The 19460-nt window shown below is 35.8% G+C and overlaps 2 protein-coding genes and 1 non-coding gene across 4 annotated transcripts; all 3 read right to left on the bottom strand.

Moving 5' to 3' along the window:
* Positions 1-764: 764 nt before the first annotated feature.
* On the bottom strand, positions 765-3229 carry LOC125661307 (uncharacterized). Its single transcript, XM_056152741.1, has 2 exons — positions 2916-3229; positions 765-2127 (listed from the first exon to the last, which is right to left on the bottom strand). The coding sequence occupies exon 2, from the start codon at positions 2105-2107 to the stop codon at positions 890-892; it is 1218 nt and encodes a 405-aa protein (XP_056008716.1). The 5' UTR covers positions 2108-2127; positions 2916-3229; the 3' UTR covers positions 765-889.
* Positions 3230-10222: 6993 nt separating this feature from the next.
* LOC125661284 (toll-like receptor 13) lies at positions 10223-18200 on the bottom strand. Of its 2 annotated transcripts, none has more exons than XM_048893276.2 (3): positions 17481-18200; positions 16640-16686; positions 10223-13883 (listed from the first exon to the last, which is right to left on the bottom strand). In XM_048893276.2, the coding sequence occupies exons 2-3, from the start codon at positions 16640-16642 to the stop codon at positions 11841-11843; spliced, it is 2046 nt and encodes a 681-aa protein (XP_048749233.1). In that variant the 5' UTR covers positions 16643-16686; positions 17481-18200; the 3' UTR covers positions 10223-11840. The 2 variants fall into 2 exon arrangements, with proteins under 2 accessions (XP_048749233.1, XP_048749228.1); XM_048893271.2 differs by lacking the exon at positions 17481-18200 and adding an exon at positions 17282-17459.
* Trnap-agg (transfer RNA proline (anticodon AGG)) lies at positions 18160-18232 on the bottom strand. Its single transcript has one exon. It is a non-coding gene; the product is annotated as a tRNA-Pro (tRNA).
* Between the last annotated feature and the right edge of the window lie 1228 nt (positions 18233-19460).

Here is a 19460-nt window from a genome sequence, read left to right as displayed (position 1 = left end):
AGATGGGAACTTTAATTTTGCAGATCCATTGTACACATATTGGAGATGTGCATATTACTTGGATTTTAATTTTTGATTATTTATGAGAAAAATACCAGCTGTTGAACTTGGCCATTTTTTGGGCTAAATATTGCATGTAGGGTACCTGATTTGTCTGGACAACTCCTACAGTTTTCAAGATTGGAACTTTTTTTGTTTTGCATATCAATTGTACACTTAACAGAGATGTGCGCATTACTTGGATTTTGATTTCTGATCATTTATAGGGGAAATACCAGTTGTTGAACTTAGTCATTTTTATGCAAAATGTACTAATTGATTTTGATGGGGGGTGTTACCTCCTACAGTTTTCAGATAAGAACGTTTTTATACTTCATGTGAGAAATCTCAGTACTGTTCACACAAAAGAAAACCTGGTTTGCTGTCACATTGACAGCTTTCCCCATGTGGATGTTTCATTTGAATACATGTATTGGTCACATGATCAAATCCAGGAAAGGTCATTACAGTTTGTAAATTTTGAATACATACCAACTGATATTAAGGACAATATATATGATTCAATAAACATGTATGAAACTCCCTTATTTTCAATACCTTCAATTATACATGTATATCTAAAATGCAACCAAGGATCTCCTTTATTGAATTTTTGGAATATTATACTACAATTATATATATGGTCTAGGTAATTTTTAATAAGTGAATGATTGTGCTCATTAAATATCTTTACTAATTGATAATAAAAAAGAGCAATAAAGAAGTTTGTAAATTTGGTAAATAAGTTGTTTTATTCCGTTATTTACAAAGAGAGTGTATGCAACGATTTATATGAAATTTTCCATCTCTATTTTTATATGTCCCTTCCTTCGACAAATACAACAAAAAGTTAAATTGAGTCAATAGCAGTGATAATATTGCAAAATAATTCCAAGGCTTGATCCTTTGTTCTAGGTGGGAACTGAAGTCTGTGTTCTTGAATGAGGACATCAGCTAGTTCTTGAAATTCATTTGAAACTCCGTTCATGGGTGGAACAAGGCTATATTCCCTTTCAATTTGATCTATATTTCCAGGCAAATCAAATCGGAAATCCTTTGTAGCATAGACCTCTGGTTGGAAATATAAGACATCTGGTTTGCCAAAAGGTCCATCTGAGTTTTTGCTTCGTCTAATTCTATGTTCATTCCATTGCTGGATAGTACTATCCAGTTCTTTATTGATCAAAGACATAAAACAAAATCTCATGCATTCAAGGTGAATGTTATCTGAAGTATCCAAAATTCCATGGTCTGCCATTTCTTTAAAAACGTCCATCCAGAATTGTCCGCACATGCTTCTGAGGTTTCTCCAGAATCTTTCTATGCGAGTGTTCCTTGTTGATGATCCATATGTAAAACTTGATAATCCTTGGAATGGATCCCTATGGTGCCAGCGAAGTGCATACTGTATGTCCCTAACAATTGAGTTTTCTGTCCCCCTGTCTCCATAAATGACACATGGCATCCCATTGATTTCTCGAACATATTTCAGATAGAAATGTGCTATATATTCCGGTTTTTTGTTTGAACTACATGCGTTTAGCCAAAGTATGCGACGAGAATATCCATCAATGCCTGCGTGTATTGATATTCCAAAGGGTTTAAGTTTGTCCCATCCATCTATATGAATTGAAAAATTAGAACCTTTGCTAATGTAACGTCTACGACGAAAAACATGTCTGCTACGAGCAAGCACGCCCTCTGCATCAAGCACTGTAAGAGCCAGTCTGACAGTTTCTCCTGTGGCAAGGAGACCATGATTTGTCAATAATCGTCTTTTCATAGTTCTATATCCAATGTTACCTCCACTGCCATCTAGTTCAAAAATAATTGCTCTGACTATGTCTTGTAATGATGACTCGTTGTTGCGTCTCTGTATGTTCAGTCTTCTTAGTATACGGTGTACTTGCCTTTCACTTATTGCACAATCATGATGACATGCAAGGAATCCAATGATTTCATTAACAGAATAGCCAGCGTGATAGTAAAGGGCAATGAGATCATCCCTTGTTACCATCTGACGCAGTTGCACGTTGTGGATCAAGGTCCCAATGTAATTATCTCCCATTGCTTTGATTTCCTTTTTAACTGCATGAAAAAAAAATTAGCTTAATTTAGCATTACTGATAATGAGGAATGATACCGGTGTATTATATTTTGCAAGTACCAATAATTACATTGACAAAAGAGGACAGTAAACAAAAACTTTTAAAGAGAATAGATCGATTTCTCAAAAAGTTTTTGCGTGATGGGGAAAGGGGGTGGGTGGCTACTAAGAATGCATGTGTCTGGTACTGGAAACACTAGGATCTGGCAGGGTATCGCATATATCTGCATGTGTTTTATTTACACAAGGGTGTGTTGGGTGTTCTAACCATGTGAACATCAAGGAGAACGTTTTGAAACTCAAATGATGCTTTTAGCCTTATTTATATTCAATTCAATATTTATTCAATTCTTATTATTATCTTTGTAAGATACAAATTGTTCCCCTGAAAATGACGATTTTCTTGATAAAATATTTTTTCTTGCATTTTTTTTTTAAATACAGCAAGCATGCACATCTTTAAAACATTTTTTTATGCATGTAACTTCTCCACTTTTAAGTGAAAATAATCATAAAATTGTTAATATTACAATTTCAATTATAATAACATTATGTTACCAAATTCCTTTTTATACATTCAATCTGATAAGGAATTTTTTCTGCCACCCCCACCCCCTTAAATCTGTACACTTGTAAATTGTACAAGCATTGCATTACAATAAGTCTAAATATAATAATCTATAATGCAACTGCCAAATCCCGTGGGTCTTGTTAAAAGGCTAATTTGGTAAAATATATAGATTAAATAAGAATATGAATAAATAATTACCGTGTGATGGAAAACTGTCCGTTCCTCATCGCTTCAATATGAAAATGACAGAGACACCCGAAAACATTTATCTATATTTATACAGTTATCGTGACTGCAATTATGAAAAGGCAGTAATTGTCAATTCAACAATTTTAATCACGATACAAGATAAGTTATCTCGTCATGTCGAGATAGTTATCGCAACAAAATGAGATAACTTATCTTGACTACACGAGATAAAATTTGGCTTATGTTGAGAAAACCAGAATATTATCTTGACTTGGCGAGATAATTATCTTGACTTGACGTGATATCTTATGTTGACAAAAATTATCTGGATGGCAGAAATATGCCACCATATGTTTCATACAGATTGTCAAGACGTTCTTGGCACACTGATTTTGACTACGGATTACTCCATCTACCCGATTGGGTAACGATTGCTCACTACCTACATGCATATCAGGACGTTCTTGGCACACTGATTTTGACCATGGATTACTCCGTCTACCTGATCGGGTAACGATTGCTCACTATATATATATATATATATATATATATATATATATATATATATATATATATCAAATTAACACAATGGTACATCATTATACAGATCGAGTGTGCTTTGTTTAAGAACAAGCCATGAAGAAATAGTTCAGATATCTTTACACTATATTAGTAAGAACTACGAAAGCCGGATAGGCTCATTTTTGAAAAGTAAAAAAAAAAAAATCTAACTCGTTATAACGAGTTAGTATCTTGTTATAACGAGTTAATTATCTCGTTATAACGAGTAAGTATCTCGTTATAACGAGTTAATTATCTCGTTATAACGAGTTAATTATCTCGTTATAACGAGTTAGTATCTCGTTATAACGAGTTAATATCTCGTTATAACGAGTTAGTATCTCGTTTTATCGAGTTATCTCGTTATAACGAGTTAGTTATCTCGTTATATCGAGTTAATTATCTCGTTATAACGAGTTAGTTATCTGGTTTTTAAACAAGTCGTTGCAATAATACAATTACATGTACTTAAAGAAATAAAAAAGAACCATTAAGAGAATCTGAAAATGTGTTCTTGATTTTAGATTTTTTCAGAGTTAAAAACACATATCAACTTTGTAAATGTTGGAAAAATGCGTGTATGCTGTAAAAGTAAATCACCACAGTACCCTGTATATTAATTTACCGATGTTTGTAAGTAAATATATTACTTATCGGTTATACCTTTTTATGGTGATATAACATAAATAAATCCAATCTGCTGTTGGCTTGGGTCTATTAAAAGCATGAATTTAAAGTACATGTAATATTGATTTTCTTTGCAAGACAGATATGTCCTGCTACCTGCTCAATCTGATTAAAACCAGATCCTGAGATCCGCTCACTTAGATCGCTACACTATTGTAGCAATTGTGAGCGTATTCTAGGATCTGATTTTAATCAGATTGGCAACCTGCTTTATCTTCATGAAAAGGTGAAGATAACGAACAGTGATCAATCTCATAACTCCTATAAGGAATACAAATTTAAAAAATGGGCAAACAGGGACCCCTGCATATACCAGAGGTGGGATCAGGTGCCTAGGAGGAGTAAGCACCCCCTGCCGACCGGTCACATCCGTCAAGAGCACTATATCTTGATCAGGTAAACGGAGTAATCCGTAGTCAGAATCCGCGCGTCAAGAATAACCTAACAATTGGTATGAAACACATCAGACAGCATTTGACCCATGAATGATTCTATTATTTATTGGTGGATTGATAATTCAAGCATGTAGAACTGTTTTCAAAGTGAGAGAAGTGGTAGGGGTAATCTTCTGAGAAGTTGACGTCACAATTGTCTATACATGTACATGTAATTCTTGACAAGCAAAATCAAATTAAAAAGAATGAAAATCCAAACTTTAAAATCCGGGAAGGGGTGGGGGCAAGTGAAAGCACACCCACAATATTGTAAACAGAGGGGATGGGGGCGGGGTTTAGCGAGTATTCGTCCTTTTCTACATGAGTTCAATTCATTATATCAATTGGTAGAACGTTCTTTACAGAGTTACGGATTACTTGTTTACCTGATCATTAAAACATTGTTGTGACGTTAGTTCTTTGTCTTGACAGTACTTTATTTGTACTGAACATAGTCCAGTATTATTAAGAGCAGGCCAATATTATGAGAAGTACTGTTTTAGATAGAACAATATTTTAAGTAAGATACAAGATTCCGATGGGCTATTATGTCAAATACGGGACTGATCACTCGCCGCTACGCGGATCGTGTCAGTCCCGTATCTGACATGATAGACCATCGGAGTCTTTTATCTGTTACAGATATAGGGTTCACGGCTGTGTGACCGTCAACGTTCGTTACCTCTACTTGTTTAAGCCTACATCCTTAACACTCGATACTACTTTGAAAAAAGAAAATAAAAGGGAGAATAACCCAAACTATCTTACTTTGGATTGTAGAAAATAACGGTAAATCAACGCTTGTTAAAAAGGGGAAGGGGACTTTAGTTCTTGTACTAACAAGCTTGCATAAGATGTATAAGTATATCTAGTATATTCTCAAAAGAATCATCAGCATTTAGGCTGGCTGATTTTTGCTGAAATGTGAAATTAGATCAAACATTTTGCCAAAACATTGTTGTATTTACTCGACTTGTTATCAAAACGACACAATTTACATTTATTCTTGACAAGGGAAAGTAAGTATTTTTGTTGAGTAGAAAAAAAAGAAAGGAGAAGAATCACACGTTAATTTGTTTGAAGCAATAACTAACATTTTCTTGTCATCTTTACGACAAATAAAATCTTGCACAATAGTCATTATGAAATAATTATATGCAATTCAAATAATTTCTAATCAGTTTGTCGAAATTTTGGAAAGTACAGGTCCTCCATAAATACTAATTCATTATATCGAGATACTTAACTCGTTATAACGCGATAACTAACTCGTTATAACGAGATAATTAACTCGTTATAACGAGATACTAACTCGTTATAACGAGATACTAACTCATAACGAGATACTTAACTCGTTATAACGAGATATTAAATCGTTATTACGAGATACTAACTCGTTATAACGGGTTAATTTTTTTTTTTTTTTACTTTTTCAAATATGAAACTATCCGCCTTTCGTAGAGAACAATGAAAGCCGTTCTACAGTGTCAAAAGATTTTACCAATCACGGTTTTTATAAAAGGAGTTTTCTCAGTAATATTGTGACGATATTATGTAACCAGGAGTTTGTTAGATATCAAAATAATATAATGCAATTTCTCTACATAAACCATAGCCATACTCCATCACCTCTAGCCTAGGAACCGTATATTTCACAATTTTAGTAAAGGCATGAAAGGTGAAGATAACGAACAGTGATCAATCTCATAACTCCTATAAGCAATACAAAGTAAATAGTTGAGCAAACATGGACCCCTGGACACACCAGAGGTGGGATCAGGTGCCTAGGAGGGGTAAGCATCCCCTGTCAACCGGTCACACCCACCGTGAGCACTATATCCTGATCAGGTAAAAGGAGTTATTCGTAGTCAAAATTAGTGTGCCAAGAACGGCCTAACAATCGGTATGAAACATGTCAGACAGCATTTGACCCAAATGATAGGTTATATTGACGAACTAGATCGTTATAACGACCATAGAATTTGTGAAATGCTGACTTTAATCGAGACATCTTTACTCAATATCACCATGTGCATGCACTTTGTTTTGATGTTTTATGTTTAGTAGTGAGGAAAATTAAACAAAATGCATTTTTTACTGAACGGATTTAAGAATGTTGTAAGCGACCCTTATTCTTCCCCATTCCCTCTGTCTGTCTCCTAAACTAAAAACAAACCACATCATGTATCCCTTGATGTATCTGTGAAACAGATCCAAAATAACAGGAAAATTACATTAAAACTCTACAATGACCAATGGCATGAACAAACTTCTATACATGTATTTATAATTCTACATGTGTTGTGTAGTATCAAAAGAAAATTTATGAATGTTAAAAAGTTCACAAATGTCAGATCAGTACGGAAAGGTCACCTGAGTGTTTATATGGAAAACAGTGCATAATTTGATTGATTTAATGTTCATGAATAATAAACCTGCTCGTAGACAGCCACCAGAAGCACAGTGAACATTAACATGATGAAGAAATATAATGGCTTTTTAGTGGTTGCTTAATATCGATTCATAAAAAACAATTACGTTACATGTAGAATATTGCAAGCTCCTGGATGGCCAATTAGTTAATAGGGAATACAAAACAAAATTACAGACTTGCCTAATTAATATTTGATCATTGAACTTTTCCCTCTCAGTCTGTGATACTGGTAATATTAAAAGGAAAAGAAAAGTTTTCCTTATCACAGCAGTAATATGTCATAAGGCACAGCTTCATACTCACGCAAAACAATCTGAAATATGTAAGTGTGACAAAACTACAGTTCTAGGTAAAGATGTGTAATGTATGATGAAACAGCATCTAGAACACACACGTAACATTGCCATCAGAGAATGAGTTAAGGAGTTAGTCATCAAGGAAATGATACTGAAAAGAAATGCGAAACTGTGGCTAATTATATGTAGCTGTTTACATGAAATGAGTGAACACCACATGTTACTGTAAGTAATATAAGGAAATTAATGGTATGTGTAAAGTTATGTTGTATAAATGAGTGTAAATAGAATGGGATGGTATACGTGCCCAGTCTTAAAATAAATCGACAAATATACCGTATATATTCATTATGAAAGCAATAATAATCAAAACACTACTCACATCACCACTTACATCGTGATTTATTTCCCCATAGCATTTTCGCATTTAATCAAACAACATTTCATCAAGCTGTGTGATAATGAAATCCATCCTACAAATCTCTTCGTAAGGACACGTGATAGAAAAAAATATGATTAAAAATAAAACGTGCAGATACACGAGTTGATTTTGACAAGCCGTTTTTATTCCAAAAAGTGATATCTTTTTAACTTTGAGAGATATCTCTCTAAAGAGGTATTTTTAACTTTAAAGAGATATCTTTATAAAAGTTTGAATGAATGAATGATATCTTTTAAAACAGAAAAGATATCTCTTTCCGAGTTCAAGAAAGACATCTCTTTAACTGAAGAGATATGTCTCTTGATTTTTAAAATTTATTCTTAAATGCATACAGAACGCTCCCCAAAGCGGAAGCGCGTCAAAATTGTATTACATGGCGTAAGTTGGAAGTGAAGAGATGCAAGCATTTTCGGCTTTCGATGTACACAGAGGTCTGAATGAAAAATGCATACATCTTACACACACGGTAGAGACAACCTCCTCTACATATTCAGCCATTTTGATCATGTGAACTTATTACGTCAAACAGAAGTCATAGACGAGGGGAACCATTGTAAGAAATTTATTAAAGTCTGAAAGAAATATCGCTTTAACTTTAAGAGATAATTGTATCTCTTTTGCATCGGTAGAGATATCCCTTTCAGTTTGAGATATATCTGTCGAAGTTGAAGAGATATATCTTAAAAATAAAGCTATATCTGACAAATTTAAAGAAATATATCAAAGATAAAGAGATATGTCTTCAAGTTTAAAACAACATCTCTCAAAGTTAAAGAGTAAAACGGTTTGCCATAGTTGATACCTATATTTTGGCTTAGTTTGGTTGTAATAAATACAAATATAAAATTCCTAGAAAATAAGGGACTTGCAATTTTTTTATAATGTTCAAAAGTTAAGATATATTAACCCTCCCCACATAAATGCATGTACCTGTAGATAAATTTCCCCAACTGTTTTGGACTTCGGTGACAATTCATGGGAATAAATTACGTTCCATTTGGTAAATTGCATTCATTTTACTTATAAAACCGTTAGTTTAGTTTTCATTCTCACCACTCTTTAAAAAGTTTTGTTTTTAGCAAATGTCGATTATGTTTCTAAACACGAACCTATGGGTATGCTAGAGGTGGGATCAGGTGACTAGGAGGTGTACCAAACCCTGTTGACCAGTCACACCCGCCATAATCCCTATATCTTGATTAGGTAAACGTAGTAATCCGTAGTCAAAATCAGCATGTTATGAGATCACTTTTCTTTATCTTCATCTTCCGTGTACAGAACGGCCTAACAACTGAATGAATGAAAATATTGTTATAGTCCAGTAATTATTAAAACAAAATCTTTTTCTTCTTCATTCTGACGTCAGGAAGATCATGTAGATTTCCGATTAACATCTCATGTCTTGTTGCGGGTGGCTGTCAATGTGTTATTTTTCAGTTATATGTTGGCGCCCAGTTTTTTATTGATGGAAGACAGAACCCAGATACAATGTGCCTGGGAAAAGACCACCGACCTTCAAAAAGTAATCTGGGAAACGTTCTAACTAGCTGTCGCGAGCGGGATTCGAACCCGCGCCGACAGAGGTGAGAGGCTGTGTGATTTTGATCGCGATGCTCTAACCACTCGGCCACGGAAGCCCTTAATTTAACAGACAGATATAAAGATAACAAAATTCAGACAGAACTCTGTACATGCTAAACAAGAAAAAATCAATCAAGTTTCCTCCTCATTTCACGCTACTCTTTCACTTAATGCAATGATAAACATAAAAGTAGCCATGGAGACAGATCACAGTGCTGAAAGCTTTATTTTGAAAGGTCAGTCGTTTGATCATGTGTGGCAAGGAATCAGCGCAGTTTAATACCCAGTCTGATATTTCTACTCGATTACAAAAGTCACAAGGTTTATAACCGTATAGATCACTGTTAACAGGGGATGCTTACTCCTCCTAGGCACCTGATCCCACCTCTGGTGTGTCCAGGGGTCCGTGTTTGTCTGATCCCACCTCTGGTGTGTCTAGGGATCCGTGTTTGTCTGATCCCACCTCTGGTGTGTCCAGGGGTCCGTGTTTGTCTGATCCCACCTCTGGTGTGTCCAGGGGTCCGTGTTTGTCTGATCCCACCTCTGGTGTGTCCAGGGGTCCGTGTTTGTCTGATCCCACCTCTGGTATATCCAGGGGTCCATGTTTGTCTGATCCCACCTCTGGTATGTCTAGGGGTCCGTGTTTGTCTGATCCCACCTCTGGTGTGTCCAGGGGTCCGTGTTTGTCTGATCCCACCTCTGGTGTGTCTAGGGGTCCCTGTTTGTCTGATCCCACCTCTGGTATGTCTAGGGGTCCGTGTTTGTCTGATCCCACCTTTGGTGTGTCTAGGGATCCGTGTTTGTCTGATCCCACCTCTGGTATGTCCAGGGGTCTGTGTTTGTCCTGTTCCTGAGTTTGGATCATTTATAAGATTTATAAGAATGATTCAATTTTTCATAATTTTCAACTATAAACTGATCTATATATTTGTTTGTCACAATAAATTGCTGTGCAAACTGAATATGAAAAATATAAAACTTTCTCTGCAAACCGAATATGAAAAATACACAATTATACAATACATTACATGAAATTGACTGAGTGCAAGATCTTTTACGCTGTTGTATAAAAAATTCTGGACTTTATTATTTTTTTTTTTTTACGGTGAAACATATCATATAAATACTAAATATCTAGTTTGTCATGCAAGACAGTGCTCTTTATTTTATCACTAAAGGTATTACAAACATGTCAGTCCACACTTCACTATCATACACCTGATCATAAAATGAAAAGACAAACAATTTACTTAACTGCATTGTAGTGCACCGTGCGAGATGACGCCTTTATCTATTTTGAGTACATATAGGCCTATACCACAAACAACACGTAATATAATGCAATCATAGGCATTGCTTGACAAAACACACTCGTGATACCTATATTATTTCCAAAATACTATAAATGTGCTTCCCTCGCCGCCCAGGGAAAACCATAGATAAAAACCACAGTGTTTGTGAAAAACTATGGAAACCTGTGTGTCCGCGGCAGTATAGTGCGATGTAAACAAAATACATTTAAATGGCGGACCCTCATTTTTACAAAAAAGAAATTGCTGTTTTAATTCAAATATTATTAATATAAAAAACCCAACTTGACTTGCTCAAGAAGAGCGTGAGCTAGACAGTGACAATACAGCCCCGAGGTTCTCAATCGAACACATAATAATATACTTAAATCTCATTGGTCATTGCTATGGAAACTTTTCAAAATAACCCCACGACACTTCCGCTATTGAAATTCTAAACATGTCGTTAGGACAAATATTTCTCGCTATACTATCGTAACGATAGAAATTACAATTAATCACGTTTAGCCGTAGAAAATCTGTCCGCAACTATTATTATGAAATCAGGCATACAAACTAACATTAATCTATCTGTTCGCGGCTACAAACATTTGCGATTGAGCAGTTGTCGCTAATTTCACGAATATTGTTAGCATACGAATAAAGATAGGCATCTTCGCTAGTTAAGGGTTTACGATCCGAGATGCGAAGTGGATCTTAAACCCTTGTTTAGAGAAGACGAAAGATTGGTTGACAATACACATAGACCATCTTTCAATGAATTCTTAAATTCAATGAAGCAATTTAAAAAGAAAAAGACGGTTTATATAGACTGGCAGTTAGTAATAAATAACATGGAGGGGTATATACGTTCTATATAGTGTCTATTTGCGTATATGTTTTGACATCAGAACGTTGTCCTTTCACATATGCTAGTACGACTCCTTTCTGTGAAACAGATATTTTCCCTTTTTCCAATTTACATTTGATGAGAACACGGTGCTATATGGGTTGGTCCTTTGCTAAAGAGATCCCATAAAAAGGAGAGGTCATCCGAAGGGCTCAGATGACTCTAGTGATGACAGGTTAACATTACATAGGTACATGGATTTAACATCAATAGATTAAGCGCCAATCCTTTTAAATCGACAAACAGTAATGAACAGTCATATTTCAACAAGAGCTTTCTCCTAGGTATAAAACGCATTCTTCATTTATCCATGAGACGCCTTAAAGCTTTGAAAAACAGTTTTTGTCCATTAGCATTCTCAGTCCATTTCACATGACTTGTAGATTTAAGGAGTACTTTTAAAGAACTCGTTAGATGTTGGGATTGAATGTCCTCCAGGAGTAAGATAATTATTTTTTCGCCTTTTCCGTCAGCTAACATATGATTTGCAATGTTGGCTTCATATTTGCACCACTGGTCATCCATGAAATTATTTGAAAGAACAAGAATAAATTTTCGACTAGCATCGATATTTTCAATTATGTCGTCAACAATTGAACCCCCTGGAAGGACGTTCCTCTCATGAAGACAAAGTCTATACTGGTTCATCTGCTCTAAGTGTTTGACAACTTTTGACATAACCCACTTTCTGTCTCTAAAGTTATAGGCGACATATCCATCGTATAAATTGACATCGCTTAACAATGTTTTATAATTGAATGGCTTCCTATTTTTACAAATGTGGAAATAATACTTTATATCCCATTGAAGTTTTCTCAACAAAACGACTATAAATATGAATATTGATAAAAACCCAAGTACAGTAAAAGAGAGAATGAGACTTTGGCTTGGCAAGTGACAATCATACGAAACATATTCGGATACTTTGCGTCCCTTCCATTTAATTGGAGCATTACATTCATAAAATTCGGGATAACGAATCATTTTCTGACTGTTATTTTTCAACCAAGTTTGGAACCATTCTAAGTCACAGGAACAGTCAAATGAATTATTGGACAAGTCGATCTTTACACCATTCCCGTACCATATGAAATCTGGAAAAGATGACTCCGAGATAATAGTTAAATGATTTTTGTGGAAAGAAATATGCTTCAAGTTTTTCAAATTGGAAAACATGTCCCGAAGAAGTCCGCCTATGTGATTAAAAGCAAGGTCTAGGTACGATAACTCTGTGAAGGTATCCAAGGGCGGAACCACGTCAATGTTGCAATGCAACAAAGACAGTGCGGTCAAACGTTGAAGGGGAGATAACACCTCCACAAACTGATCCGGGGAAAACTGAGAAAAGTCAATGTTGACGAGATCCAATCTTAGAAGATTGGGACAATATTTCAAAATGTTTCTGATCTCCTCTACGGTCATTTCTTGTAGAATCATGCTTCCGAAAAATAGTTCGGTGAGAGAATTTGAAGCTAACCCTTGTTCCTCGACGTTGACACCGTAGGCTAGAAGACGCGCAATATGCAGTGTTTTCAATTTTGATAACATTGAAAACGAATTTTGTGTAATGAGACTAAATGGGTTGAAAGAGATATTCAGATGACGTAAGCTGGTAAAACGGTTTCCATATGTGTAAAACTCATTCGTATTGGAAAGATGATTAATTGCAATCTGCAAATTTTCTAACTTTGGCGGGTCTTGTGTACAAAAGTGTGCCAGGGATATAATCTGGTTATCGGTAAGATTTAAAACTAGCAAATTAGGAAATGCTTGAAAACAAAAATCCCTTATTCTGTTAGAACTCAAATCCAATTTTTGCAGCGAGTTCAATCGCAACCTCCCGGAGAGGAAAGTATGGATTCTGTTATCCCTCAGCACCAATTCATTCAGCTTACCTAGAGAGTTGAGTATTGGTGGAATTTGGGTGAAATTGTTACTCGACATATTGAGAGACTGGAGTTGCGATAGATTTTGAAATCCACAATTCAAGCCATTGAGAGCATTAAATGCCAAGTCTAGAGTTAAAAGATCTCTGACGTAATCGAAGGCTCCGAGGGAAATATCGGTTGTATCACATCGATTCATAATAAGCTTCGTTATTTTCAAATTTTCTACGTTTTTAAATGTATCCTTTTTTAGAACAGGAATGCTATTTCCGGTTATGATGAGAACACTTATTCCAATCGGAAGTCCAGCAGGAACAACTGCAAGATTTCGATATGAACAATCGGCTGTATAATTATTTGGACAAAGGCATATCGTGTCTGGACAAAACGAATCTTTGTAATCTAGCGCCGTCGTCAAAAGCGAAAACGTTGTAAGCTTTAGCACAATTGAAATCATCTGCAAAGATAAAAGGTTGAATATAGATCTAGCGTTGCAAAACAATGACTTAACGAAATATGTGTATATCAATACGCCAGACTCGAGATGTGTAGGAGGTGCATTTAGTGGAACTTTGAATGGCTTAGTGGGACAGAGTGGACCTGCAGTCAACGAGGAAGACGTTGAAATGTATTAAAAGCGGCTTCTCTTTAAAGAGGTACTCTACATCGTCATAATGACTAACTTCCTTTTAAAACATGAATGAAAATATAAATATCAGCAATATTTGTCTATTCATTAAAACAATTTCTCGCCTAGGTGAGTAGCTCAGTAGGTTAGCACGTCGACTGCTGAGCTGTAGATCGCGTGTTCGAGTCCAGCAGGAGTTTTAAACTTTTCTCAGATTGCTTTCTAATAAAACTGCATTTTTTTTTACTAAATGAAGTAAATTTGAAAATTTTCAATTTCAAAATATTGTTGTACATATCCTCCACTTTTCATCCTCATCAAATTTCTCTAGTGTAGCATACATCCTTAAATACCTAAATATAGGAAATACAAAATATTATCGAAATGTTTTATAAAATTGGAAACATAAAGACAGTGTCATATTTGCAAGTAACATCCCGGATATGTCACATACAAGTAACGCAATAACGTGATATGTCTGACAAAAAACTAAAGTAACATAGTAAACTAGATATGATGAATGTTGAAACTAATCGATTAACAAGTAAAAACATACAAGTATGAATAACACTCTGTATACCTTTTCTACTGGTTATTCACAAGTGAAAGAGTGCATTAAAACTATCAAATGTTTATTAAAGTGTAATATTATGTGATTTTTAACAGTCACTTGTCATTTCTTTTTGAACTAAAGTGTAATCGATGAACTTACAGGAGATAATTACGCATACCCCCCCCCCCCCCCCCCTCCTAACTATCTGAATTTAGATTTTTATCTGACATCGATCTTTTGATCTCGCCCGTAAGTAGCGACTGTATCTTCGCTAAACACCTGGCTTTTTAAGTGAAATCTATGAAACGCCTTAACTGCCTTCTGATGTTGCTTTATTATCTAGTGATGTGTATACATTATTTATGTGATGTGCTTCTCTCATTATGAGGGCCGAGTGGTTAGAGCACCGCGCTCAAAATCACACGGCCTCTCACCTCTGTCGGCGCGGGTTCGAATCCTGCTCGCGCCGGTAAGTGAGAAAGATTCCCAGTTTACTTTCGGAAGGTCGGTGGTCTCTTCCCAGGTGCATTGTATCTGGGTTCTCTCTTCCACCAACAAAAACTGGGCGCCACCATATAACTGAAAAATTGTTGAGTGTGGCGGAAAACATCAAAAATCAATCTCTCATTATGTGATGTGCTGTTCTCATTATGTGATGTGCTTCTCTCATTATGTGATGTGTGATGTGCTTCTCTCATTATGTGATGTGCTTCTCTCGTTATGTGATGTGCTACCCTCATTATGTGATGTGCTTAATATTTATTATTTATACATTATTCATGTGATGTGCTTCTCTCACGTGATGTGCTTCTCTCATGTGATGTGTATACATTATTTATGTATGTGCTTCTCTCATTATGTGATGTGCTACCCCCATTATGTGATGTGCTACCCTCAGTTTGTGATGTGCTACCCTCATTATGTGATGTGCTTCTCTCATTATGTGATGTGCTTCTCTCATTATGTGATGTGCTACCCTCAGTTTGTGATGTGCTACCCTCATTATGTGATGTGCTTCTCTCATTATGTGATGTGCTACCTTCAGTTTGTGATGTGCTTCTCTCATTATGTGATGTGCTACCTTCAGTTTGTGATGTGCTTCTCTCATTATGTGATGTGCTTCTCTCATTATGTGATGTGCTACCCTCATTATGTGATGTGCTTCTCTCATTATGTGATGTGCTACCTTCAGTTTGTGATGTGCTTCTCTCATTATGTGATGTGCTACCCTCAGTTTGTGATGTGCTACCCTCATTATGTGATATGCTTCTCTCATTATGTGATGTGCTACCTTCAGTTTGTGATGTGCTTCTCTCATTATGTGATGTGCTTTTCTCATTATGTGATGTGCTTCTCTCATTATGTGATGTGTATACATTATTTATGTGATGTGTTGCTCTCATTATGTGATGTGCTTCTCTCATAACAGAACAGCACATCACATAATGAGAGAAGCACATCACATAATGATAACAGCACATCACATAATGAGAGAAGCACATCACATAATGAGAGAAGCACATCACATAATGATGTATACACATCACTAAAAAACAAAACAACATCAGAAGCCAGTTAAGGAGTTCTATAGAAATCCGTGGGCCTTTCGGATATGACATTAGAAACGTGGACGCGATGAAGAACCCCCACTGCTCTGGCCCTGAGCGCTATGCACGCGATGAGGAACCCTCACTGCTCTGGCCCTGAGCACTATGCAGAAGTCAAAAGTTATGGTACTTCACCTAATGCTCGTGACGTCTCCATACGAGCAAACTTCGATTTCGGGGGCACAAACATTCTCGAATGCACCGGATATAGTATAATATATAAACAAAACAAACCATGCAGTGATTGAAAAAGATAACATATTCTAATTTTAGATGTTTTGCTCAAGAAGACTGTTTCACAGCATATAGGCTAGGTTTAATGAAATTTTACTTTGCACTAAAATATCTGGATGTGTTATAAAGTTTTCCAAAATGCATACCTTTCGATAGCGATGATAAATACATAACAAAATACTATATCCTACCATGTCCAGCTTGTAGAACTTCCTCTTCTCTTTGTTCAGTCTACAAACTGTAAATCGTTCATTATTTATTGGACTGACAGTTACTGAGGATAAAAAAATTAAGTTGTCGTTTCTCAGATATCCAATCACGAGGAGTAAATACAAAACTACTTGATGAGTTCATAAGGAGGAAAAGAAGGAAATATTTAACGAAATGTTTATACTTCATGTAGAGCTAACGATGTAGGCACAGACATCGCTTTATTCAATGAAGTAAACATTGATAGATCAAGATACATCTCCTTACACACGAGTGTCTGCATTTGGTGAAGACATACGATGGTAAAGAGAAGTAACCAAAAAAAAAAAAAAAAAAAATATCCACACACAATCACTTACAAAAAGATTCTTTGTAAACAATGAAGACATAGAGTCATAATGTATTTTCCTGTACAGCTATACGTAAAATATGTAAAGAAGGTTGGTTACAAAAGAAAGGCAACAGTTCAATACGTGTATATCATAATAAAAAATAAAGAGATCAGTTATTGACGCTAAATATATAACTGAAGCTAAATAACTGCATGATGTCCTTAGGTTTTAGTTCGTGGACACCTATTATAGTGGCTAATTCAATACGAAGATCTTGAATTCGATACTTACCATGGTAAGGATTTATTGCCTTGCAGTCTCACAGTGAATGACCCGCACCATTGCAGTAAATAATTGCATGATTATAAAACTTTTACAGAACATCAAATATCATGTTGCAGCCTTGTGTCTCATCGGAAATGAAGAGGATTTAATTTAGGAAATATGCTTCATGGTCAACACAGTGTAATTATTCTAAAAACAAACAAACCGAGTCTTGTTCTTCGTTACACACTTTCACATCGCCGTGAGTCCTGCCTTTCCCTGTCTACCCTTCTGCAGAATTTTGAACTTTGTGCTTTATTCTGATCCCTGTGCCTCGATTTCACCTTTTCAATTCATGAAGGAAGCATTGAGAATTATCATTTTGGTATACATGTAGGTGTATACGACATGCTTGGGCATATTTTTAAACAAATAGAAACTTCCTGTATACACCTCACTTCAATTCCCCGAAGTTTAATTTTCAGAATGTATACCATCCATCCCTACGTGTTTGGTAAAACGGAAGTGATGAATTAGATAAGTTACATGAGGAATGTGTACCCCTAAGTGTTTCGTAAACCGGATGTGATGAAAGAATTAAATAGGTTACATATGGAATATGTTCTGGTGTTCCAGTTGATAAAGCTTGTGTAACAGAAAGGGAGAAAATGCAACGCACCAGACCAGGATTCGAACCCGGGCCCCCTGAATCTCTAGTCAGGTGCTCTACCAACTGAGCTAACTAGCCACCGGCGATCGAACCCGGCTGACCGCTACAATCCTCCCTCCTTAAATGTCTTCACACCTTCAGCCCAGGATCTTTGTCCCCTGGCAGGCATATTCACCTGTCAGTTCCAGGGGCTGGTCTACGGCACCAAATGTAACAGGAAGGGAGAAAATGCAGCGGACCAGACCGGGATTCGAACCCAGGCCCCTTGAATCCCTAGTCAGGTGCTCTATCAACTGAGCTATCTGGCCACCGGCGATCGAACCCGGACCCCTGCATTATTAGTCAGGTGTTCTCATTACTGAGCTACCCAGGCCGATATCCACGGTCCGTATAGCCCTAATTACTACACTTGCAACATTGTCTTTGTTTATTTGGCTCATTATTACAACTGTATTTTAAACATACTAGGCTTTAATTCCATATTTGGTATTCCAACTGATGCTCTCTGAAGTTGATATTAAAACATGCTACAGTTCCTCACTGACGTTGTCTTTGGTGATCAGGTCTTCCAACAGTCTGATAGAATTCCCATATGCACGAATCGTTATCCTTTTATTAGCTGACCTGTTTTTATATTCTTACGAGGCAGAATTTATTCAAAATGTTCTACTTGAAAAGAAAAGAATTTCTTGCTGCGGCCTTCAACTCGACATTTAGATATATTGACGATTTTTTGTCGATTAATAATACTCATTTTCACTCATGAAAAGATGAAGATAACGAACAGTAATTAAGGTAGTTCCATCCCCATGTGACTTATCAATATTAATGGTTAAAAAAGGTAAAACATAATTAATTTCCACTCAATATAGTTTAATTTAATTAATAACCAAAGAATATATATATGTTGCCACCTTTTTAAAGATGTCAGACATATACACCAACATCAGAAAATCCACATTTTCGTTAAACAGAATAATAAAAATATATAAAAACTTGTTGAAATGACAAAATTTAAGTATCAACAGTTGAAAAGAAAAAAGGCTTATTCATAAATATGTATAGATTAATTGTGGATATTAGGGAAACCAATGTATAATACACATCCAGTAGAGGAAGTTCCAGCATAGGAGTTATTGCCCTTGACAAATTTTTAAAATCATGAATAATTGATTATCTATGGAAAATATAAACTTTTTCAGTATTCATAGTTTATCAGATTTTTTATCATATCCAGTGAATAAAATTCCTCAGAAAGATATATTTCTATCATGCGCAAAGTTTAATTTATTAAGAGTTTTGCAAAAACCTATTATATCACATGAGGATCAATCGACCTTAATTTCCTAACTCCTGTAAGCAATACAAATTTAAGAGTAGGGTAAAAACGGACCCCTGGATATAACCAGAGGTGGGATCAGGTGCCCAGGAGGAAGCATTCCCTGTTGACCGGTCACTATTTGTTATCTTCACTATTCCATACCACCCAATCAATACAGCAAAGCGCTATTATAACGAACCTTCAGGATCAGCGAA

Source organism: Ostrea edulis, chromosome 1 (genome assembly GCF_947568905.1).
Source record: "Ostrea edulis chromosome 1, xbOstEdul1.1, whole genome shotgun sequence".
NCBI classification, from domain to species: Eukaryota; Metazoa; Mollusca; class Bivalvia; order Ostreida; family Ostreidae; genus Ostrea; species Ostrea edulis.
Note: the sequence above shows the minus strand (reverse complement) of the source record. Positions and strands in the feature narration are given on the sequence as shown.